Below are 24,380 nucleotides of genomic sequence, written 5' to 3' on the forward strand. Positions count from 1 at the left end.
TACACTCACACACACATACACTCACTCTCACACTCTCAGACTCACACACACTCACACTTTCAGACTCACACACACACTCTCAGACTCAAACACACACTCACTCTCACACTCTCAGACTCACACACAGATACACTCACTCTTACACACACACTCACTCTCACACTCTCAGACTCACACACACACTCTCTCACACTCTCAGACTCACACACTCACACTTTCAGACTCACACACACACTCCCTCAGACTCACACACACATACTCTCACACTCTCAGACTCAAACACTCTGACAATCTGACTCAAACACACTCAGCGCTGCGTTTAGGGGGCGGGGCAGTTGGATGAGTGGGCATGTTTACCCTTCCCCCCCACCCTCCCCGACATAGTCAACCAATCGCGGCGTTGCTCGGTGTTCGGTGGGGAGGAGATTGCATGGGTGGGCGTGTTTACACCCCACCTCTACCAGTGGCAGCCCCGCTCGGCGTTTCTGGGGGGGGGGGGAAGTTGGATGATTGGGTGTGTTTACCTTCCCCCCACCCTCCCCGACATACTCAACCAATCGTGGGACCTAGCCCGGGACCCCTCACCCCTGGGGAGTTGTTCACCCCAGTGTATTTGTGAAGCCCTTAACTTTACCTCCATCTCTGAGAGTCGTCGCCAACTCTGCTACGTAAGTGTTAACATTTTTTTGAAGCACCCTGTATTTTGGATTAAGTTGAATGTTTAGTTCACAGCGCCCTTGGTCAGTCTACTGCTGGATGAACGCCTCCCACACGCCGTTGTCGGGTGTGGGTTGGTGAAGCTGCGAACGAGGGAGCCCCAGGTCCGGTGCTGAGGTCACCTATGTCAGCCGTGGCCGGGTAATGAATAGCGCAAAGTGCGTGCTAATCACTGTGCCACCGCTCCACGGCAAAGATTATGATGTTGACGATCCGGCTGATGACAGTTGTTGATTAAAAGTTGCCAAGAGCTCGCAGTGTCCGTGTCGTCTCCTCTGTGGAACTCCTCCCACCCCCATCCTCTCCGGGTCCGTCAACCCCAATTGCGTGGGAAGAACGGGACCCTCTGGGGGGGGGGGGGGAGGGGATCTCTGTGGGAGAACCCCCTCGTTGTGGAGTCCCTCTGGACCCCTGTGCTGGAGGGGTTGTGGCAGGCTCAGCTGGGAGGGGGCGCATGTTCCCCTCGCCCCTGTCCCTTGGTTATCCCTGCGCGCCAAGGATTAGTGGGGGGATAAGACCCCATTAAGCCGATCAACGGCTCCTGCGTCTTGAGACGCGCATAAGGTCGCGGGTCTCCAAGTCTCTCTCTGTCTGTCTCTCTGATCCTGGGTCCCTGTCTCGAGGGGGGTCCCCATTCTCCGCGTCCTTTTTTCTTTTTTCTCTCTCTACCGGATCCCCGATCCAGGATCCCGCCCGGCTCTTTCTCTCTTCCCTCCCGGCGGTCTTAAGAGCGAGCGGAAACGGGGAGGGGAGAGCGGATCCACATCCCCCATAACATTAAAAGAAAGCAAAACACATCCAAGCCGCCCCCCCCCCCCCTGGAAGATTCCTGAAGAACCCTGGAGATGAGAGCCCCCTCGCTCCCGCTGATCCCCTCACTGCTCCTCGCGTTCCTGCTCGGCTCCCACTGCCAGCGCCAGCCACTCCAACCTCGGGAGCACGGTAAGCGGTGATGGGGGGATGGTACAGGGAGGGGGGGGGGACCCCCCGGATTTCGTATCGCGGGGATCACAATGGGGGGTCCCGGTTGCCCTTGGACTCGCCGAGTTCCCAAAGTTCCAGGATCCCCGAATTAAGGGGTCGCCGGGCCGCGCGCGATTGCAGGGGTCTCAAGCCTGCGGGGGGGAGGGGGTCTCAAAGACTGGCGGGGTCTGGAGTACTCAACGGGGTCTCAACGGCGAGTCGCGTCTCACGGGGACTCGTCACGGGGGTCTTTAGAACCCCCCCCTGTGTCTCGGGTAGGGGGTCTATGGGGGAGTCTAGGGGATGCGGTACATTTCTGGAGGGGTTCTAACGATTGTATCGAATAAATACAAGTCGACGTCTTATCCCGATTATAAGACGCACGCTGCCCCCCCTCCCCTTTTAGACTGAAGCAGATGGCGGTGCGTCTTATGATCCGGTACGAATGAGTGTGCATGTGAGACCAGATGCCGCGTGACACGTTGCCTCGACGTGCGCCTAGCCTGGCACAAGTGCCGTGGTGACGTCACAAGCGCCGTGGTGACGTCACCACGGCGCTTGTTGTTACATGTTGACTCCCCGTAGGAGGTCGACTCGGCCTCAAATGAGTACGGGTGCCCACGTGCGAACATCGTCACTGGGGAGACAAAGACGGCTGTGAGTGGTGCTGGCACATCCCACCACTCCCCCCTCCCGTCACAGGTGTTGGTTGCCGTGCCGGCCTTAATGGGTGCTCGCTTCTGGCACTTGCCCTAACAGTCTGTGAAAGGCTACCTGAGGCAGGCGGGGAACTTTGTCTTTGTGAGTTTATTGACACTTGGAGACAGGGGGGGGGGGGGGAGTAAAGGGTGGGGGTGGCAAGGGGGTGGCAAGGGGGGGGGGGGGGTAAGGGGGGGGGGGTAAGGTGTGCGTCTTACTTTCCGAGGCGTCTTATAATCGGGAGAATTCGGCGAATAGCGATCTACCTTTCGCCACGGGCCACCGCTCGCAGACACTCGGGGCCGCTACATTGACTGTGCCAGTGAAGAATTCGGTCTTTTGATGAGAATGGCGACGTTTAAATCGAATCGTTACCACTCTCTGCTCATCGGCTAGCTTAGCTGATGGTGGTGGTGATGGAGACGATGGTGGCGATGATGATCATTGTAAAATCACACTTCCTTTAAAACAAGTTTATGATCTCCTTACCCCCCTCCCCCCGAATAAACCGTAACAGACTGTTGGGGTAAGGGCTGTGAGCCAATGGTAGCACCTATGAAGGCCGGAACGGCAACACGAGGGAGTGTGTGGGTGGCCAGCAACACGCCCTGCCGTACTTTGTGTACCGAGTGGCGATGATTACTACGAACCGCACCAGCTCTAATACTCATTTGTAAAAAAAAATCGAACTTCCTTTAAACCAAGTTTCTGAACACAAAGAGCACTGTCAAAGTCGCAAGAGCTCAAGAGTGGTAACGCGTTTCATGAATGAGTGGGTGAGTGTGATATTGTGACTTGCAGTGTGGTAGTTGAGAGAGTGAGTGAGTGAATGAGTGGGTGAGTGAATGCGTGGGTGAGTGTGTTGTGATCTGCAGTGTGGTGGTTGAATTAGTAGGTGGGTGATTGTGAATGAGTAGGGAAGTGAGTGAGTGGGTGAGTGAGTGGGTGAGTGTGTTGTTGTGATCTGCAGTGTGGTGGTTGAGTGAATGAGTGGGTGGGTGAGTGCATGAGTTGGTGAGCGAATAAGTAGGTGAGTGAATGAGTGGGTGAGTGTGGTGTTGTGATCTGCAGTGCGGTGGTGGATGGGACGAATCGGTGTGGTTGTGGTGGTCGCTGTGGTGCTGTTGGGTAACTCACAATGTCCCTTGTCGATCTACTCCCGACGGGCTGAGGGTGACTTGTCTCAATGGATGCCTCTTTGTCTGCCTCCTGTGTCCACCTCTTCGTGCGTCCACGTCTATCTATTTCCACCTCATTTCGTGCCCACCTCCTTGTGTTCGCCTCTTTCTACTTCCACCTCCCTCCGTGTCCATTTCCCTCCGTTTCCACCTCCTTGTGTCCATCTGTATCTACCTCTTCCTACGTCCACCTGCCTCCGTGTCCACCTTCCTCCGTGTCCACCTCCCTCCGTGTCCACCTCCCTCCATGTCCACCTCCTGTGTGTGCCCACCTCCTTCACGGCAGGCGTGCGGAGCGAGGGGAGCAGATCTGAGCTCAGTGACCCGACGCTGGTGGATGACTCCGACTATGTGGACATCATCTCGCTGGACGACGTGGACGACTTCGACGAGGAGGTAACGGGGGAGGGAGGTGGTTCAATGAGGTGACGGTGAGGTCGATTGAGATTGTAGGGAATTTTATTGGGGCGCCGTGGTGGCGAGATGTTAATTGCCTTGCCTGGTATGCAGGACTTCGTGGGTTTGATCCTGACCCTGGCACCTGTTGTATATTTGGAGTTTGTGTGTGTCTCTTTCTCTCTCTGTGGTCGCGTGGATTTTTCCGGGTTCTCTGGCTTTTCTCTATATATTTAGAATCAACATGCGTTAAGAGTATTTGGCTGCTATATATTTCCACGTGATGATAAGCCACTTCGTTGAGCTATCATTTGTGATAGCCAGGTTGCTTCTGAAAAAGAGCTATGTAGCTCAGTGGGGCTTACCTGGTAAAAAAATAAGTTTATAATTTAGCTTTATTGGTGGTGGTGAGGTGGTGAATTCCTATGTTGGGATGGATGATTGTATGGTGTGCCGAGCGATGGTATATCGGTTGAGGTGGCTGTGAGATGATTGTTGTGGCCTTGAGGTGGCTTGAATGGTGGTAATATGGTTGAAATAATTCGCTTCGTGCTGGAATTTGGAATTGAGATATTTTCTGTGGTGGTGGTTAGATGTGATGAAGGTGGCAGTGAGTTGATTGAGTAGGTGGTGAGATCGTTTAGTTTTTGGTGAGATCGTTGAGATCGTGATGAGATGGTTGAGGAGTTGGTGGTGAGATCGCTGAGGAGTTGGTGGTGAGATCGTTGAGTTCATGGTAAGATCGTTGAGTTGGTGGTGAGATCGTTGAGTTGGTGGTAAGATCGTTGAGTTGGTGGTGAGATCGTTGAGTTGGTGGTGAGATCGTTGAGTTGGTGGCGAGATCGTTGAGTTGGTGGTGAGATCGTTGAGTTGGTGGTGAGATCGTTGAGTTCATGGTAAGATCGTTGAGTTGGTGGTGAGATCGTTGAGTTGGTGGTGAGATCGTTGAGTTGGTGGTGAGATCGTTGAGTTGGTAGTGAGATCGTTGAGGAGTTGATGGTGAGATCGTTAAGTTGGTGGTGAGATCGTTGAGTTGGTGGTGAGGTCGTTGAGTTGGTGGTGAGATCGTTGAGGAGTTGGTGGTGAGATCGTTGAGTTGGTGGTGAGCTCATTGAGGAGTTGGTGGTGAGATGGTTGAGGAGTTGGTGGTAAGATCGTTGAGGAGTTGGTGGTAAGATCGTTGAGTTTGTGGTCAGATCGTTGAGTTGGTGGTGAGATGGTTGAGGAGTTGGTGGTAAGATAGTTGAGTTGGTGGTAAGATCGTTGAGTTAGCGGTGAGCTCGTTGAGTTGGTGGTAAGATCGTTGAGTTTGTGGTGAGATCGTTGAGGAGTTGGTGATGAGATCGTTGAGGAATTGGTGGTGAGATGGTTGAGGAATTGGTGGTGAGATCGCTGAGGAGTTGGTGGTGAGATCGCTGAGGAGTTGGTACTGAAATCGTTGAGGAGTTGGTGGTGAGATGGTTGAGGAGTTGGTGGTCAGATCGTTGAGTTGGCGGTGAGCTCGTTGAGGAGTTGGTGGTGAGATCGTTGAGTTGGTGGTGAGATCATTGAGGAGTTGGTGGTGAGATTGTTGAGGAGTTGGTGGTAAGATCTTTGAGTTGGTGGTAAGATCGTTGAGTTGGTGGTGAGATCGTTGAGGAGTTGGTGGTAAGATCGTTGAGGAGTTGGTGGCGAGATCGTTGAGGAATTGGTGGTGAGATCGTTGAGGAATTGGTGGTGAGATCGTTGAGGAGTTGGTGGTGAGATCGTTGAGTTGGTGGTGAGATCGTTGAGTTTGTGGTGAGATCGTTGAGGAGTTAGTGGTAAGATCGTTGAGGAATTGGTGGTGAGATGGTTGAGTTTGTGGTGAGATCGTTGAGGAGTTGGTGGTGAGATCGTTGAGGAATTGGTGGTGATATGGTTGAGGAATTGGTGGTGAGATCGCTGAGGAGTCGGTGGTGAGATCTTTGAGGAGTTGGTGGTGAAATCGTTGAGTTTGTGGTAAGAACGTTGAGGAGTTGGTGGTGAGATCGTTGAGTTTGTGGTGAGATCGTTGAGGATGGGTGAGATGGTTGAGTATTTGGTGAGATGGATGAGCTAGTGTCCCTCATGCCATGGCTTGGCAGCACGCGTTGACTCTGGGGTGACGCTGTCATTGACAGGCGTCCGGCGAGGCCCCGACCCCGGCCCCTACACCGGCTTCTCCACCGCTCCTCGCTTTCCACGAGGCTCAGCGAGGAAATGCCGCCTGGGTCCCGACCCCGAGTCCCAGGATGGCACCAGGGGCCCCGGCCCCGCTCTCCGCACGGGGGCCACGTCCCCACATCCGCACGGGGTCCCCACGCTCCCTGTCTCCAAGTTTCACCACCTCCACATCTCCTTGTTTCACCACCTCCACGTTTCCTCCTTCCACGTCTCCTCACTCCACCTCTATGCTGAGCTCGGCTGCCCCCGGACCTCCAGGCCGCAGGGCAAAGCGGCCCCACCATAGGAGGCCCCCGGGCAGGGGAAGCGCCAATCGGACACGGCCGGGAGTCACCCGTTCTGCAGTCCCCGGGACCCCAACCAGCGTGAGGCCCCCTGCAAGGACCCCAACGGGGGCCCCGGCTCCCTTGGCCTGCGGCGCGGCGTCATGTCCCCTGGGCAGCTACTGCCTCCTGGGAGAGGGGGGCAGCACTTCCTGTCCCTGCAGCCTGGGCAAGGGAGGGCAGCAGTGTGCTCAAGGTGCATGGGCAACACCATTGCCCGTCCTCTCTCTTCACCACCGCCAACATCGTCATCGTCATCACATTGCCCAACATGAACATAACCACGCCTACCATCTTCACCACCATCATCGTACTGCCTGACATCAACATCACTAGACACTGTCACGAACCACGTTATGCTCTGGTTGTGTGCTATGGCCCTGAGTATGGCGTGGCATGTGGTGTGGTATGACCTGTGGTGCGGTATAACCCGTGGTGCGGCGTGACCCGTGCTGCGGCTTGACCCGTGGTGTGGCATTACCGTGGTGCGGCGTGACCCATTCTGCGGCGTGCCCCATGGTGCGGCGTGACCCGTGGTGCTGTAGATGTGACCGCTCGAGTCCCCGCCTTCTCCGGCCGCTCCTTCCTGGCGCTGCCCGCACTGTGGGGGGCCCACGGGGATCTGAACATCAGCCTGGAGCTCAAGGTGCCCCCCACAAATACATAGACCACCACACCTCCCGCCCCCCCCCCAACAGAGTGAGATGGTTTGTGGAAGATGTTGATGTTGTAGATCCTGCTTATGTTGCTGGTGTTGTCGACGACAGCTTTGGTGGTGTTGACATTAATGTTGCTGTTGTTCATGATAGTGATGCGGTCGACAGTCATGATTATATTGATGATGTGGTAATGCCAATATTTATGTTAATATTGATGGTGGTCATGGCTTGGGAAAAGTAAAAAAAAAAATTTCCTCGTGGAGCAATGGAGCTAAGTGTGGTTTGGTGAAGGTCCTTATATGCTGTGTAGTACATCAATGCACGTGTGTACACCAGCATGAGATACTGAGTCGGGCCTGTAGGTGTCTGGCAGGGTTATTGAGTAACCTGACCTGTAGACCAGTCACATAGTTAATGGCGACTGTTGGAAACTGCTGTGTGTGATACACGTGCTGTTGCATTTTACAGATTATCACAATAAAGGTATTTGCCCTCGATTTGGAGCACCTGTCCACGTCCTTCATTTTGAGTGTGCAACAGTGGTGATGTTCCGTGGTGATGTCGGTGGTGGGGTTGTCTCGGGATTAGGCCGAGGCTCTTGCGGGCTACCAGAATGCACTGCTGCTCTTCTGCGGCGACCGGGAGGACGCGCAGCCCCGCGACTTCCTCGCACTCTCCCTGCGGCGAGGGGTGCTCACGTTCAGGCGAGTCCTAGGCAGCGCCGGATTAAGCTCGTGCAGGGCCTGTAGCATATGTTATAAAGGGGCCCTAAATTAAAAGAAACCCATACATATTAAAACACGATTTTTTTACTTGCATAGTAAAGAATTGGATTTTTTCATTTACTATACAGCCAGATAATACGACAAATCGCTAACCTTAAAAGTACTATAGTAATAGAGCAAGTGCAGAATCACTGAACCAGAATTGATAGCTTCAAGGCATTTAGCGTGGGTCCCTTGAAAGCATATGTAGCTACTTTTGCTACTAGGATAATCAGGCACTGCTCTTGGGCCCTGGTGTCACTCGCATGGGGTCCGGGACATCCCCCACCCCCAACCCCCACTCCCCCGAGGGGGGGGGGGGGTTGTCTGGCATAGGGGGGCACCCACAGAAGTCCTTTTTTGGGACTCAATGTCTTGTGGCAGTGAGACGGAGTTCGAGTTAAGGTCCAGACATATTGCAGATGACGACATCTATAATGTGGAGGGTACAGAAGGTAATGATGGAATGATGATGATCATGATACCGGGCCTCACCACAAGTCGTTCTTCACTGATGATGTTATCTCACGTCTCGTGGCCCCACGTCTCCATTCCCTCTTGTCCCCTTGCCCTTGTGACTTCATGTTTCCTTATGGCCCCAAGTCCTCATGTCACCTTTTTTGTCTATGTCCCCCCGTCCCCCCCTCCCTGTCTCCGTATCTCCGTGTCCCTCTGTCCCCTTGTTCCCCTGTCTCCATGTCCCCCTGTCCCTGTCTCCATATCCCCATGTTCCCTGTGTCCTCCTGCCTCTGCGTCCCCATATCCTCATGTCACCCTGTCTCCGTGTCCTGGTGTCCCCATATCCCTGTGTCCCCCTATCTCCATGTCCCCTTGTCACGGTATCCCCATGTCCCCCTATCTCCGTGTCCTCGTGTTCTGGTGTCCCCCGTGTCCCCGTGCAGCTTTGACTGTGGCTCTGGGCCAGCTTGGATCTCCGCGTCGACCCCGGTGACACCGGGGTCATGGCACCGCGTGGCACTGAGCCGCTCCGGGCGGCACGGCCGGCTCACCGTGGACTCGCAGCCTCACTCCACGGGGCACTCACAGGTGAGCGAGGGGTGAGCAGTGAGGTGAGGAGAGAGGTGAGACATAGTGTCGCTACCGTTTGACTTTTCCTGATGCCCACCCCCCCCCCTGGGTAGGGCCCCCTGTCCCACATCTCATTCCGGACTCCGCTGTACGTGGGCGGCCCCCCTCATGCGCCGCTCACTGGGGTTGCGGTTGGGGCCTCCCCCGACTGGGGCCCCCCACTCTCCCCGCTGGGGTTCCGGGGCTGCGTGCGGGCACTCCGCATCAACGGGAGGGAGGTGGACGTGCGGGCCGCGCCACGTGGACACGCGGTGCACGGGGCCAACATCGGTACGGCACTCGCAACCGCAAACACATTTCACAACTGCAACCACGATCACAATCCCAACCACGGCCACAACCACGGCCACAATCACAGACACAATTGCAGCCACTATCAAAGCCACAATCACAATTATCACCACAATCACAACCATGCATCATGCGGGGGCCAACGTGGGTACGGCACTCGCAACCACGATCACAGTCAGAACTACGCTCACAACTGCGGTGTGTTGTGCGGTGTAGGTGAGTGCGGCCGTGAGGCATGTGCAGTAGCACGGTGTGGTCAGGGCGCGGCCTGTGAGGTGTGGGACGGGGAGGAGGCCCTGTGCCTGTGTTCCCTCGGATTCTCTGGGCCTCGTTGCCAGGACGGTAAGTGTGTGTGTGTCCGTAACTTTGCGTGTGACCGTGTGTGTGTGTATGTGTGTGGGAGCGGTAGTGCAGAGGTTAGCGCTCTGTGCTATGAACCCGGCGACCCGGCTTAGATTCCCACTCCCGGCAACATCGGTGACTATTATCTGAACCAGTCCTGGGCCTCCCCTAGGTCGACTCAGCCTCAAATGAGTACCTGGTGCGGTGTGTAAACATCGCCACTGGGGAGCCAAAGGCAGCTGAGTTGGGTGCTGGCCACCCACGCCCTCGTGGGCCGTGCCAGCCTTCATAGGTGCTAATAGCACCTGCCCTAACAGTCTGTTAAGGCTATAGGGGGGATATTTGTCTTTGTGTGTACATTTGCCCACCTGCACTGCGCTACGAACCCGGCGACCCGAATTCTCTTTCCGCTCATGACCAACAACATCGCTCTCACACGACTTTCACACCACCTCCTCGAGGTCGACTGAGCCTTAAAATTGAGGACCTGGTGCCGTAGAAAGCATCATCACTGGGGGAGACTAGGGCGGCCGGGCGTGGTGTTCGCAACCCACCCCGTCGTGAACCATGCCAGCCTTAATAAGTGCTACTCGCTGACATAACTTGACCCTACAGCCTGTTGAAGGCTATGTGGCCGATCTTTGTCTTTGCGTCCACCCGCCTGTACGCGTGCAGCGCTGGCGGTGGGCATACCGGTGTTCGACGCGAAGCTGAGATCGTACGCGGCGGCGTTGTGGCCGAGTGGGTTGCGGCCGCCCCCCTCGGCCATGGAGCTGGAGCTGGAGTTCCGCTCGCTGAGGTCGGAGGGGACGCTGCTCTACAGTGACGATGCCGGCGCTGGCGACGCCGGAGACTTTGTGGCGCTGGTGCTGAGGGGCGGCCACCTCGAGATGCGATTCGACTGTGGATCCGGCACTGCTACGATCCGGCACGCGCGCTCTCACCGCGGTCATACAACGGTCACCACACCGTCACAAACCATTGCGTCATACCAATACACTAACAGCATCGACAGACACCAAAAAAACAACCGCAATAACCACAGCAATCGCAACAGTATATGTACACTGTCACGACGACCCTAACAATACAGGAACACCATCGCAACCACGACTGTAACAGCAGCGACACAACAACATACTGGTTGTGTGGCTGTGATGTTGGTATGCTTGTGTGGTTGAGTGCAGGAGTGCTGCCCCGGTGAGCGTCGGGGAATGGCATGTGGTTCAGGCCTCCCGCAGGGCTCGCCTGGGCATCCTGCAGCTCGACAACCAAGCCCCCGTCTCGGCAATCGCACCGGTGCCAAAACCCAGAGTGGCATAAACTCACCCAGCCTCACCCATGCTCAACCCAAAACCCACCCGAACTAAGCCTGGCCTGGCCTAACTAAATGTTATGCAGCCTAGCGTAACCTAGTCTAACCCAGCGCAGTCAATCCTCATCCGCATCTAACCCAGCCAAATCCAGCTCAGCCTGGGAAAGACCATCCTAGTCCAGCCTCACCTAGCCTGGCCCAATCTAAGCCAGGCCAACCAAGGCCGACCTGTCTGTGCGTCTGTGTGCATTTCTCTGCGTGTATATGTGTTTAATGCGTAGGCTTTCGTGACCAATACCATCCATAAGAGGTTTTTGGGTTAGATCGCGTAAATATATAAATGTGTCGTTAAAACCCGCCACCACCCGACACAGCCAACTAGTATTGTTCATTAAAATATCCCTACCAACGGTAATCCCTATTGAAGTACGCTGCCCTTTGTAGGCATGCATTTAAATAATTTATTATTTGATTATTAAGACGCAACTGTCAGCAACTGTCAGCAGTAGCAGAACACGCGTGCCAACAAGGACACTTAATTGATTTTGATAATGTTTGATAAGTTTTGTGCAAAACTAGCTCCTACTGGCCAAAACTAATTAGATAATCTATCGAAATTGAAAGAAATCAAAATAACTTTAACCGTTTGGATAGCTACCGTCTTAGTGCTACGTGGAAGCGAATAATCAAATAATAAATGATTTAAATGCATGCCTACAAAGGGCAGCGTACTTCAATAGGGATTACCGTTGGTAGGGATATTTTAATACACACAATAGACATAAAGGACAAGTTCAAGGGCTCGCATAATGCACATGCATAATGTAGGTTGCCTCAGTAATCCCCCCCCACATTGTGCAAGAGCGCAGAAGGTTGGTCAACACATCTATGCCTCTATATAAGGAATGAAACAGTAAGACGTCTCCAAAAATCTGGCTGTCGCCTGATGAAGCTAGTTGTAATTACTGGCAAAACGTCGTACTCAGATTGTAAATGTTATGGCTTGGCTCTCCAACACACCAGTGTGCTGTACTCGTGACGAATTGGCCACGTTCTGTTTACGTGACAACCCTTACTAGTTGGCTGTGTCGGGTGGTGGTGAGTTTTAACAACACATTTATATATTTACGCGATCTAACCTAAAAACCCTCTATTATGGGTGTATATGTGTCTGCCTGTTTGTCTCTGTATGGTCGATGGGCGTGGTGCTGCCCGCATACCCCGTCGTGTGCCGTTACCGGCCTTCAAAGGTGCTGCTTGCTGACATAACTTGTCCCCGACAGCCTGTCTCTGTGTGTGCCTCTGTGTGTGTGTCTGTGTGTGTCTCTCGAGGGAGCGGTAATGCAATGGTGAGCATGCTACGAATCTGGCTACAGGAGTTCGATTCCCGCTCACAGCCAACAATAGTGACAATTATCTGAACCGGTCCTGGGCCTCCTCTAGGTCGACTCAGCCTCAAATGAGTACCTGGTGCGATGTGTTAAAACATCGCCACTGGGAAGACAAAGGCGGCCGGATGTGGTGTTGGCCATCCACCCCCTAGTATGTCGTGCCGGCCTTCATAGGTGCTGCTCGCTAACAGCACTTGCCATTGCAGCGTGTTAAGGCTATACGGGGGATCTGTGTGTCTCTGTGTGTGTCTGTGTGTCCCCTGAAGGGTTCCTTCACCCAGATCAGGTGCAGCTCGGTGCTCTACCTGGGCGGAGTTCCCAACTACGACGCTGTCAAGAAGAAGTCTGGCGTCACAGCTCCCTTCACCGGCACCTTCCAGAGGGTGCAGGCCCTCGGCACAATCTCACCTCACCCACCGCTGACCCCAACCAGACCCAACTAGAACCTGACCCATCCAAACCTGAACTAATCAGACCTGACCCAACCAGAATCTTACCCAACCAGACCCAACCAGAATCTGACCCATCCAGACCTGACTTATCCTGACCCGACCCAACCCGAACCTGACCCAACCAAACCTGACCCAACCAAACCTGACTCGAAACCAACTCTGCCGAACCCCACCAGACTTGACCTGAACCAAGGTGTCGACCTGCCCTGTGTATTTGTCCTTTGTGTCTATTGTCCTGTCTCTTTTCTGTGTCTTTGTTCCGTGTCTCACGCCTCCCTCCATTCCTTGTCTTTAACCATGCCCCCTCCGTGCAGCTGGTGGTGAACGGACACGTGGTGGCGCTGGGCCCGGAGCCTGCGGGGCGCCTGACGGCCGGCGTAAACGTGGGCAACGCCGCGACAGCGTGCGACGCGGCGCCGTGCCAGCAAGGAGGCAGCTGTCACCCCCGCGGAGATGGCTACAGCTGCGACTGCCCCCTTGGATACCAGGGCCAGAGCTGCCAGGAGGGTGGGCCCTGCAGATCCATCACCGCTCACCTGCCTCCTATTCGTCACCTGAACCCTGCCCCCTGCCCCCACCCCCGCACCGAGGTCTGCCCTCGTCCTGCCAATGCCAGCACCTCCCCTTGCCCCGCTAATTATCGCTCGCCTGTGCGGCCTCTGTGAGCTGTCCCTAATGCCTGTGCTGCGGTGCTGTTCCCCTGGCTTCGTTCCAGACAACGGATTTTTTGGAGCGAATGGTAAGTTCTGAGCAAGGCTCGCTTTCCCGGTGCACAAATGCGGCACACACCTGGCACGCCAGCTGCCCCAGCAACACCTGCCTGGCACACACCTGGCACACCAACTACACCAGCAACACCTGCCCGGCACACACCTGGTACACCAACTACACCAGCAACACCTGCCTGGCACACACCTGGTACACCAACTACACCAGCAACACCTGCCCGGCAGACACCTGGTACACCAACTACACCAGCAACACCTGCCCGGCACACACCTGGCACATCAATTACACCAGCAACACCTGCCCGGCACACACCTGGCACACCAACTACACCAGCAACACCTGCCCGGCACACACCTGGCACACCAACTACACCAGCAACACCTGCCCGGCACACACCTGGTACACCAACTACACCAGCAACACCTGCCCGGCACACACCTGGTACACCAACTACACCAGCAACACCTGCCCGGCACACACCTGGTACACCAACTACACCAGCAACACCTGCCCGGCACACACCTGGTACACCAACTACACCAGCAACACCTGCCCGGCACACACCTGGCACATCAATTACACCAGCAACACCTGCCCGGCACACACCTGGCACACCAACTACACCAGCAACACCTGCCTGGCACACACCTGGCACACCAACTACACCAGCAACACCTGCCCGGCACACACCTGGCACACCAACTACACCAGCAACACCTGCCCGGCACACTCCTGGCACACCAACTACACCAGCAACACCTGCCCGGCACACACCTGGCACACCAACTACACCAGCAACACCTGCCTGGCACACTCCTGGTACATCAACTACACCAGCAACACCTGCCCGGCACACACCTGGCACATCAATTACACCAGCAACACCTGCCCGGCACACACCTGGTACACCAACTACACCAGCAACACCTGCCCGGCACACTCCTGGCACACCAACTACACCAGCAACACCTGCCTGGCACACTCCTGGTACATCAACTACACCAGCAACACCTGCCCGGCACACACCTGGTACACCAACTACACCAGCAACACCTGCCTGGCACACACCTGGTACACCAACTACACCAGCAACACCTGCCCGGCACACTCCTGGCACACCAACTACACCAGCAACACCTGCCCGGCACACTCCTGGCACAACAACTACACCAGCAACACCTGCCTGGCACATCAGCTACACCAGCAACACTCGCTAAGTACACACCTGGCACAGCTACAGCAGCCATACCAGCCACCGCTTTTCACAGCACACACCTGGCACGCACCTGGCACGCACCTGGCACGCACCTGGCACGCACCTGGCACGCACCTGGCACGCACCTGGCACGCACCTGGCACGCCTGGCATATCTACGGCAGCCACCCCTACCACACACGCATGCACGTACGCACGTTCGCGACACCTGCCCATGACACTTGACTGACACGCTCCACGACCACCCTCTTACCACCCCCCAAGTGCAAGAGCACGCACATCTGGCGCGCCTGCCTGGCACACACCAGCCACATCTGCCCTGCACACACACACACAAACACACCCACCTCTCCGGTGCAACAACAACCGCCATTCGCCACTAAGTCGCGGCGACGTCACAGCGACGCTTGTGCCAGGCTATGTGCACGTTGAGGCCACGTGAAGTGTCGAACGTCCGTCGGGCAGGAGATCACGGGGCAGGTCCAGGTGCCACGGGTCGACTGGCTGAGATGACTGGCCGATGCACCACCTGTGCAAATATTCCTCGACAGACCTCTGTGTGCTGTTAACGTCCCCGTACCCCTGCAACCCGTATCCCCTTCTCTCGCCCCCCCTCCCCCCCCGTGTGGATCGGCAGCTGTGGAGGACTACGAGGAGCTGCCACGCTTCACGGGCTCCAGCTACATCTCCTACGAGAGCTCCAACATCCTGAAGCGGTGACGCGGCGCAGCCTTCTGCGCACACAGACACCACGCACAGCCGTCACACGCAGACAAACACACGCAGCCTTCACACATGCAGACACCACGTACAGCATCACACACAGACACCACATACAGCGAGGGAAAAAAGTATTTGATCCCCTGCTGATTTTGTACATTTGCCCACTGACAAAGAAATGATCAGTCTATAATTTTAATGGTAGATGTATTTGAACAATGAGAGACAGATTAGCAACAACAAAATCCAGAAAAACGCATGTCAAAAATGTTATACATTGATTTGCATTTTAATGAGGGAAATAAGTATTTGACCCCTCTGCAAAACACGACTTAGTACTTGGTGGCAAAACCCTTGTTGGCAATCACAGAGGTCAGACGTTTCTTGTAGTTGGCCACCAGGTTTTCACACATCTCAGGAGGGATTTTGTCACACTCCTCTTTGCAGATCTTCTCCAAGTCATTAAGGTTTCGAGGCTGACGTTTGGCAACTCGTACCTTCCGCTCCCTCCACAGATTTTCTATGGGATTAAGGTCTGGAGACTGGCTAGGCCACTCCAGGACCTTAATGTGCTTCTTCTTGAGCCACTCCTTTGCTGCCTTGGCCGTGTGTTTAGGGTCATTGTCATGCTGGAATACCCATCCACGACCCATTTTCAATGCCCTGGCTGAGGGAAGGAGGTTCTCACTCAAGATTTGACGGTACATGGCCCCGTCCATCGTCCCTTTGATGCGGTGAAGTTGTCCTGTCCCCTTAGCAGAAAAACACCCCCAAAGCATAATGTTTCCACCTCCATGTTTGACGGTGGGGATGGTGTTCTTGGGGTCATAGGCAGCATTCCTCCTCCTCCAAACACGGCGAGTTGAGTTGATGCCAAAGAGCTTCATTTTGGTCTCATCTGACCACAACACTTTCACCCAGTTGTCCTCTGAATCATTCAGATGTTCATTGATGTTTCTTCCATTTGCGAATAATCGCACCAACTGTTGTCACCTTCTCACCAAGCTGCTTGGCGATGGTCTTGTAGCCCATTCCAGCCTTGTGTAGGTCTACAATCTTGTCCCTGACATCCTTGGAGAGCTCTTTGGTCTTGGTCATGGTGGAGAGTTTGGAATCTGATTGATTGATTGCTTCTGTGAACAGGTGTCTTTTATGCAGGTGTAATAGAGTTCACGACTGTTGGACGCCGGAGTTGGAGGCACACGGGTTTTATTCACACAGCACGGTTCTGGCATACAACACTAGAGGGGGTGTCGGCCCCCTCACCCGGCTAGCTGGGGAAACACGCGCTAGCTACTTCCTAGCCTGCCTCCTAGTCCTCCCCTAACGGGCTAGGGGAGGCTATCTGGCCCGACACTGGTAAGTCGGGCCCGGTACCCTGAGTCCCAGACCAGCGCTGACAAGAGCACCGGCTCTGGATCTCGGGACCACGCCGCTGGCTCGGTCCTGTTCGGCCCTGATAAGGACGGCGAACCAGGGGAGTCCAGGGCTCTAGCTAAGACGTCTTCAGTCTTCACTGGTTAGCTTAACAAGAACCCCGAGCCCTCCGATACATCCCCTTTTATACCCAACCCCCCGCTGAGGGGTGGGGCCCCCCCGGGGTGCCTGGCGCGGACGTCGTAGAGAGCACCTCCCCGTGCACTCACGTAGCCCCGCCCACTGTGTTTGTTTGCCATAAGCTGCCATGCATAACGGGCTCTCTCTCTAACACCCCTACATCACCCCCCCCCCGCATAGCTTGCAGCCGTCCCGGCTGCCAACATACAAAAAAAAATTACAATAAAAGCGCATTTACCCCCTGACCGCGCGTGTGCCTCACTATTTTTCAACAATAACAAGAACAACAACAAGAACACAACAAGAACGCAACAGCGAGAAGAGAAAACAACCCGACGCACCCCCCCCGAATAAATACGAATTCCGTAAAAACAGCCTATATACAATTTGCAGGGAACCCACCACACACACAACACATGGCGAACCCAACATATGTACATCCAATGAGCCGGGAACACACCACCCACACAACACACAATGAACACAACCTATGTACACATCTTCCGGCCTCACAACAGTCTGCGCATTTTAGCGCGCGTCCTTGCAGCGGGCCCCTCACACGGGGTAACCCCGGGTGGCGGACCGTCAGGTGTCAACTGTCCGTCTCGGAGTGAGTCCTCATCCGACGCCACGTGACCCTTGGCATCCCCAGGAGGGGTGATCAGGCGTGAGCCCGTCACTCCTGATGCACCTGGAGGTGGCACAGCCGGCAAGGCGTTAGGTGAGAGCGACGGAGACGGACCCAGTGAGTCAGTCGACCCCCCACATGTTTGGTCACGCGTGTGTGAAGTGGGGATGTGTACCGCAACGAAGGGTTTTAATCTAGAGGGGTGCACGAACCACCGCCGCTTCCCCCATTTGATGCGCACGCACTGCGGTCGCAAAACCTCGACCACCTCCACAGGGCCCCGCCACGGCCGCACCAGCTTAGAGGAGGTAGCAAGTGGCACCTGGGGACAGTGCAGCCATGCCTTGTCCCCCGGCTTCCACTGCAGCATGTGCGCCCGACCCAGTCTGAGCCGCTCATTCGCTTTCTGACGGCGGTCAGAGTTTAGCATGGCAGCATCCCGTGCCTCAGTTAATTTGGCCAGATTAAATTTTACATGGTCAGCCAATTTAGTTTTACTCTGCGGCGTGGGGATCTGCAGCTGGGCACGAACAGGCGGGTCAGGTTCGCGGCCGTAAATGAGGTAGAAGGGGGAAAATCCCGTAGCTGCATGGGGGGCCATTCGGTATGCCGCCAAGACCCCTTGAATTTGCAGGTCCCAATCGGTCTGTGAGTCCGAAACCTGCTGTGACAACATTGACGTGATGGTGCGATGCAGACGCTCGACCATCCCGTCAGTTTGCGGGTGATACGGGGAGGTACGAATTTTCTTCGTGCCCAGGAGCTCACAGACTTGTTGGAGTAGTTTGCCGGAAAAATTTCTGCCCTGGTCGGTCAGCAGCCGCTCCGGAGCACCTTTGTCCAGGACATATCCCTGAACAAAGGCCTCCACGATGGCTGCTGCCGACTGATTGGCAAGGGGGCAGGCCATAGGCCAGCGCGTAAAATACTCCACACCAGTCAACAAATATCTATTGCCCCTGGGGGTGGCGGGGAATGGGCCCAAAATATCCAGCGCGACAAGCTCATTTATTCTGGACACTTTGATTGATTGCAAGGGTGGGTTAGACTCCCGTGCCGGCGGTTTTCGTTGCGCGCACCGAGGGCATGACCCCAATAAATCCCCGACATCCCTCGTCATGCCTGGCTAAAAAAAATCCAGTTGGAGCAAGGCGAGGGTCTTTTGGGTCCCCAGGTGTAGGAGGCGCTCGTGAGCGGCCCACACCACCTTGCCCCGCAACCCAGAAGGGACCACCAGCCGGTGTCGATGGGATTTCCCGTCCCAATGCATCAGCAGACCTTGCACCATCTCCCATGCGTCGGCATCACCCCTCCCCCGCGCAGCACCCCCGACGCGACGACGCCACCCGAGGAGGGAGGTATCCTCCATCTGGAGGCGCCCCCATTCAGTGACGGGCAACCCCAACAGGGAATCTTTTGCCTGTTGTGCGATCGAATTAGTAATCAATGTTTCGTCGTCGTCGGTGGCCGCCAAGACCGGAACCGATATGTCCCCCGGAGGCCTGCAACGTCCAGACCCCAGGAGGCATGCACATTCGGAGGTGGTTGGCATGCGCGACAGAGCGTCCGCATTGGTGTGGCGAACGCCCTTACGGTAGGTGGTTTCAAAATCAAAGTCCTGGAGAATCTCCAACCATCGAGACAATTGTCCCGATGGTTGTTGAACTTGCAGGGCGTACTGTAGTGCTGCATGATCTGTGCGGACGGTGAAATGCCGACCGTACAGATATGGGCGATACTGTTGGATGAAATAGACAATTGCCAACAGTTCCCGACGGGTGACACAATATCTTTGCTCCGCAGGAGACAACACCCGACTACCGTACGCGACCACCCGTTCCACGCCGTCAACCACCTGGGAAAGCACGCCCCCAATACCCGTGTTGCTCGCATCGGCGTCAAGCAAAAAGGGCTTAGAAAAATCGGGGTAAACCAAGGGAGGAGCTTTCACCAGAGCGTCCCGAAGGGAGCGGAAAGCAGCCTCCTCCTCCTGTCCCCAGTGGAACCGAACCCCTTTTGACGTTAAAGCGTGTAGGGGTTTCGCAATCGTCGCAAAATCCGCGACAAACCGTCGGTAATAGGACGCGAAGCCAATGAAACTCCTGACCTCTCCCACCGAGGTGGGAGTCGGCCAGGAGCTGACGCACTGCGTTTTGGCAGGATCGGTAGCAATACCTGAGCGTCCCACGATGTGTCCCAAATAACGCACCGATTCGCGTAACAGATGATTTCAAATTAGCAGCCCGCATCTTTTGGAAAACCGCCCGCAACCTCTGGAGATGTTCGTCAAATGTTTTACTAAAGACGATAACGTCATCCAAATAAATCAAGCACGAGTCCCATTGCAATCCAGCCAAAACTAATTCCATCAAACGCTGGAAAGTTGCCGGCGCTGAGTGGAGTCCCATCGGCAACCAGTTGAATTGGAACAGGCCGTGCGGTGTATGGAAAGCAGTTTTAGGCTTTGAATCATCGTCCAGAGGAAGCTGCCAGAATCCCGAAAGTAAATCCAATGTGGAGAAGAATCGCGCTCCGCCAAGGCGTCAAGCGATTCGTCCATCCGTGGGAGCGGGTATGCGTCGGCCACCGAAATTTTGTTAAGGCGCCGAAAATCAACGCAAAACCGCAACGAGCCGTCCTGTTTCTTAACTAGGACGATCGGCGCTCCCCAAGGGCTGGTGGAAGGAGAAATGATGTCGGCGGCTAACATGTCATCAACAGCCGATTTGACATGGTCCTTTTCGGCGGGACTTAACCGAAAAGGATTCTGGCGTATTGGCGCGCTGTCACCCGTATCAATATGGTGACGCAGCAGATGAGTGCAGCCCAAATCGTATTTGTCCCGACTGAAAACGTCGGAAAATTCCCGCAGTAGTGTTTTAAGCTGTTGACGCTCTGAATTTGACAGGTCCGTCGATCCCGCACAAAGCGCCTCGAGCCACCCTTCATCGCTGTCCGAATGTGGTCACGGCGCAGGGACAGCGCTCACGTGATTCGCGACGGGTTCCTCACAGGGCACCGGCGTTGCGTGAGCAAGCACGGTCCCCTGTGGGACCACCACCGTCTGCGAGCCCACATTGAGGACCGCGATGAAGGGGTCTCCGTCCCCTCTTACTATGGTCTGGGCCGGAAGTAAATGAGGTCCACTAACCCCGGCCCTAGACGGCCCCAGCAGAACCCCCTGGGTCCCAATGCCCTTAGCGAAGGGCCGCCGAAGTTTCAAAGGAATCAACATTTGTGCCCCCGGAGGAACGCGCACCGTTCTATCTACGAACGCCGGCACCGTCGTGAACGCCGTCCGACTCGTAACGGGGGATGGCAGAAATGCCATGCGTCGGCCCGATGGGAGCTCAATGCATCCCTGGTCGATTAATATCCTAATCGGCATTTTGGCCAGGAAGTCCGTCCCCAGCAGGCACGGAACCGCCAGCGAGGAGGAAACAAAAATCGGCCCAGACAATTTAATATCCCCGATACAAATTTTGGCTCGAATTTGTCCAATGATGCCAAGTGAGCCCCCATTAGCAGCATAGAATGGCACGTTAACGGGCATCAAAGGACGGCTCTGGACAGGGAGAATATTGTAAATCAATTCCGAAATAATGGTCGCCGATGCTCCCGTATCGACCAGGATGCGCACCTCAACCCCGTCGATGTGCCCCACAACGGCAGACGACCCCGATGATGCGGCTACAACATGATGGGCCAACACGGACCACTGGCTGGGTTCGATATGAGTACCCAGAGTGGTGCGTGTTGGTGCGATGGTGCGCGATATCGACCCCCCATTCGCTGCGGTGTTTGAGTGTGTGACGGGCGTGTGCGTGGGCTAAACATGAGGGGTGCCGCGACTCGCCGGGTTATGATGACGGAGCTTGGGAAGAGGGCCGGCGTCCCGTCGAGGTGTTGTCCCCTGCTGCCGAGGAGAGCGGCACCCCGAGGCGACATGTCCCCGGATGCCGCAGTTGTAACAGCGCGGGAGCGCTGGCGAAGACGATGGATGGTCGAGATGGCCCGAACCGCCCCGGTCCGCCCGTGCTCCCGCTCCCTGCTGCCGTTGATGGTCGATGGCGCAAATCTCTTCCGCCGGGAGGGTGGCTGCAGCCACGGCACGCCCGCTCGCCGCCTTGCTGGCCTTCCGTCGTTGTGCGAGCAGGTTTGCGTGGAGGAGTCGTGCCACTTGGAGGGAGCACATCTCCGCGTCGTCTTGTGCGACGATGACGATATCCAAGTCGTCCGCCAGCAGGAGTATCTTTTCCGTGACCATGGCGTCGACACCTTCGATGTCCATCCGTGGAAAGGCCGCCTTCGCCAGTGCCAGGAGGCTTGTGCGGTACGCCAGGGGCGACTCCTTTGCCCCCCGCTGGCGATCGTAAAAGAGTTGGCGACAGTCCGACGGCGGACCGTAGACCGCAGCCAGCAGCTGCATCGCCGTCTGCAGCGTGGAGCGCCTCTCCTTCGGTGCCGATGTTAGAGTGGCAAGGGCGTCGCTGTCGAGGAGTGCCGGCAGCGCGCGGAGAGCCTCGGCGTCCGTCCACTGCGCCATTTCCTGGTGAGCGAGGAAGCGCCGCTGGAAGCCACCCCAGTCGCCTTCCTCGCCCACAAATTCTTTGAGTGGAGGTAGCCGCTGATGTAACGCAGCGGCTGCCACGGAAGGTCGCACTCCCCCGTCTCCCCCACCCGGCTGTGCCGCGACTCTGTCTCCCCCACCCGGCTGTGCCGCGACTCCGTCTCCCCCACCCGGCTGTGCCGCGACTCCGTCTCCCCCACCCGGCTGTGCCGCGGCTCGAACAACCGATGGCATCGCCGGTCGCACCCGTGGTGACGTGCCATCCGTTGGTGATGACGCGGCAGGTACTGTATGCCCGCCGTTGGACTCGGTGCTCAACCCGGCCACGCCCTCAACAGCAGCTGCGGCGATGGCGGGATTTTTAAAGTGGTGCTCTGTCGAAATGGCGGGAAGGCGCTGTGGTCGCCGGCTGCCGTCGCCCCGTGGCGGTCCAGCAGCCCCCAGCTGTGTGATCTGGTCCAGCATGGCGGCAGCGGCGTACAGCAGCTCCGCCAGCTTAGCGTGCGCCTGCCTCAGCCCCTCTGTCGACGGCTCTCCATTCTCCTGTTGCTGCGGTGTGGACGCATCCGACCCCGACTGCTCCGTGTTTTCTTCAGCCGTCCCGGGCTCCCCGACTGCAACGGTGTCCTCCCCCTCCGGTACCCTGACTCGAGCTGTCCGGCGCGTGTCCATGTTCGTAGATCTTTACTTCTGACACCAGATGTAATAGAGTTCACGACTCTTGGACGCCGGAGTTGGAGGCACACGGGTTTTATTCACACAGCACGGTTCTGGCATACAACACTAGAGGGGGTGTCGGCCCCCTCACCCGGCTAGCTGGGGATACACGCGCTAGCTACTTCCTAGCCTGCCTCCTAGTCCTCCCCTAACGGGCTAGGGGAGGCTATCTGGCCCGACACTGGTAAGTCGGGCCCGGTACCCTGAGTCCCAGACCAGCGCTGACAAGAGCACCGGCTCTGGATCTCGGGACCACGCCGCTGGCTCGGTCCTGTTCGGCCCTGATAAGGACGGCGAACCAGGGGAGTCCAGGGCTCTAGCTAAGACGTCTTCAGTCTTCACTGGTTAGCTTAACAAGAACCCCGAGCCCTCCGATACATCCCCTTTTATACCCAACCCCCCGCTGAGGGGTGGAGCCCTCCCGGGGTGCCTGGCGCGGACGTCGTAGAGAGCACCTCCCCGTGCACTCACGTAGCCCCGCCCACTGTGTTTGTTTGCCATAAGCTGCCATGCATAACGGGCTCTCTCTCTAACACCCCTACACAGGTAACAAAGCACTCCCTTTAAGAGTGTGCTCCTAATCTCACCTGTATAAAAGACACCTGGGAGCCAGAAATCTTTCTGATTGAGAGGGGGTCAAATACTTATTTCCCTCATTAAAATGCAAATCAATTTATAACATTTTTGACATGCGTTGTTCTGGATTTTGTTGTTGTTATTCTGTCTCTCACTGTTCAAATAAACCTACCATTAAAATTATAGATTGATCATTTCTTTGTCAGTGGGCAAATGTACAAAATCAGCAGGGGATCAAATACTTTTTTCCCTCACTGTACAGCATCATCCACAGCCATCACCCACAAACACCACACAAAGACACCACACAAAGACACCACACATAGACACCACACATAGACACCACAAACAGCACACACAGACACCACACACAGCTTTCACAAGCAGATACCACTCACAGACACAATGTGTGTGTAGGGGCGAGTGTTGCGCTTAGGAACCCGGCCACCCGAGTTCGAATCCCGCTCACGACCAATAACAGCAGTGGATATCTGTGACCCAGTCCTGGGCCTCAAATGAGTACCTGGTGAGATGTGTAAACATTTCCACTCGGGAGACAAAGGCGACTGGGCGCGCTGCTGGCCACCTACCCCCTCGTGTGCCGTGCCGGCCTTCACAGGTGCTACTCGCTACTAACAGCACTTGCTACAACAGTATCTTAAGGCTACACGAGGGATCTCTTTGCGTTGTGGCCTCTGCAGGGTCTCCGGGTTCAGGTCCAACCTGTTCGTGCGCTTCAAGGCGACGGGCCCCGACGGCCTCCTGCTGTGGAGGGGGGGCACGCGGTGGGGCAGGGGGTCCGAGGAAGGGGACTACATCCTGCTGGGCTTGCAGGGCGGGGCCCTGATCTTCAGGTGCACACCCCGAGGCATTGCGGCACGTCCCATGCCACCCGCATGTCCCCT

General features: G+C 56.0%; 1 protein-coding gene and 1 long non-coding RNA gene across 7 annotated transcripts in view; one reads left to right on the forward strand and one right to left on the reverse strand.

Annotated features, from left to right (window-relative positions):
* AGXT2 (alanine--glyoxylate aminotransferase 2) overlaps positions 1-24,380 on the forward strand; it is a 223,534-nt gene that overhangs the window by 157,982 nt on the left and 41,172 nt on the right. For 2 of the 6 annotated variants that reach the window (XM_078881656.1, XM_078881663.1), the window contains exons 2-16: positions 1,403-1,659; positions 3,844-3,953; positions 6,095-6,656; positions 7,006-7,106; positions 7,708-7,823; positions 8,786-8,930; positions 9,026-9,242; positions 9,480-9,605; positions 10,281-10,533; positions 10,793-10,904; positions 12,578-12,694; positions 13,078-13,270; positions 13,479-13,502; positions 15,345-15,423; positions 24,177-24,329. In XM_078881656.1, the coding sequence (XP_078737782.1) occupies positions 1,563-1,659; positions 3,844-3,953; positions 6,095-6,656; positions 7,006-7,106; positions 7,708-7,823; positions 8,786-8,930; positions 9,026-9,242; positions 9,480-9,605; positions 10,281-10,533; positions 10,793-10,904; positions 12,578-12,694; positions 13,078-13,270; positions 13,479-13,502; positions 15,345-15,423; positions 24,177-24,329 (2,405 nt within the window). In that variant the 5' untranslated portion in view covers positions 1,403-1,562. Of the gene's footprint in view, positions 1-643; positions 669-1,402; positions 1,660-3,843; positions 3,954-6,094; positions 6,657-7,005; positions 7,107-7,707; positions 7,824-8,785; positions 8,931-9,025; positions 9,243-9,479; positions 9,606-10,280; positions 10,534-10,792; positions 10,905-12,577; positions 12,695-13,077; positions 13,271-13,478; positions 13,503-15,344; positions 15,424-24,176; positions 24,330-24,380 lie in introns of those variants that run through there. The other 4 variants (XM_078881671.1, XM_078881642.1, XM_078881648.1 and 1 more) reach the window with 4 other exon arrangements.
* The window catches only part of LOC144951452 (uncharacterized), a 36,348-nt gene continuing 27,308 nt past the window's right edge, over positions 15,341-24,380 (reverse strand). Inside the window, exon 4 of the long non-coding RNA XR_013640494.1 lies at positions 15,341-15,441. This is a non-coding gene — a long non-coding RNA (uncharacterized LOC144951452). The remainder of the gene's footprint in view (positions 15,442-24,380) is intronic.

Source organism: Lampetra fluviatilis, chromosome 3 (genome assembly GCF_964198595.1).
Source record: "Lampetra fluviatilis chromosome 3, kcLamFluv1.1, whole genome shotgun sequence".
NCBI classification, from domain to species: Eukaryota; Metazoa; Chordata; class Hyperoartia; order Petromyzontiformes; family Petromyzontidae; genus Lampetra; species Lampetra fluviatilis.